The sequence below is a fragment of the Carlito syrichta genome, unplaced genomic scaffold (genome assembly GCF_000164805.1).
Source record: "Carlito syrichta isolate Samal-C Ts95f unplaced genomic scaffold, Tarsius_syrichta-2.0.1 Scaffold312149, whole genome shotgun sequence".
NCBI lineage: Eukaryota > Metazoa > Chordata > Mammalia > Primates > Tarsiidae > Carlito > Carlito syrichta.
In genome coordinates this window covers 405764-406078 of record NW_007256245.1, presented here as the reverse complement: position 1 = coordinate 406078, position 315 = coordinate 405764, and the positions used below count along the sequence as shown (strand labels likewise).

Sequence of the window (315 nt, the reverse complement as noted above, 5' to 3'; positions counted from 1 at the left end):
GGGGCCGGGCGGCGGCAGAGTGAAGGGGCGTGCCCGGCGGCCGGTTCCCTACGACGCCGGACACTCCTGGAGCTAGTGGGGCGGGGAGGCGGCCACCCCAGCCTGGGCCCGGAGAGGAAACGTAAGTGCCGGGAAGTTAGGAGGACGATCCCCTCGCCAGTCCTCGCCACCTTTCCCCTGCCAACCCCATCCCAGCTCCGACCCGAGGGTGCGCCCTCCCTCTGGTCACTGTGCTCACTGTCCGTGGCCGCCAGCGGACACCCAGAGGACCCCCTCCCTCCCCCATACCGCGCTCGGAAGAGGGCTGAACGCCAT

The 315-nt window shown here is 71.1% G+C and overlaps 1 protein-coding gene across 1 annotated transcript in view; it reads right to left on the bottom strand.

Moving 5' to 3' along the window:
- The window catches only part of EIF3J (eukaryotic translation initiation factor 3 subunit J), a 27784-nt gene extending 27469 nt beyond the window's left edge, over window positions 1–315 (bottom strand). The window contains exon 1 of the mRNA XM_008069633.2: window positions 239–315. Within this exon, the coding sequence (XP_008067824.2) occupies window positions 239–315 (77 nt within the window). The remainder of the gene's footprint in view (window positions 1–238) is intronic.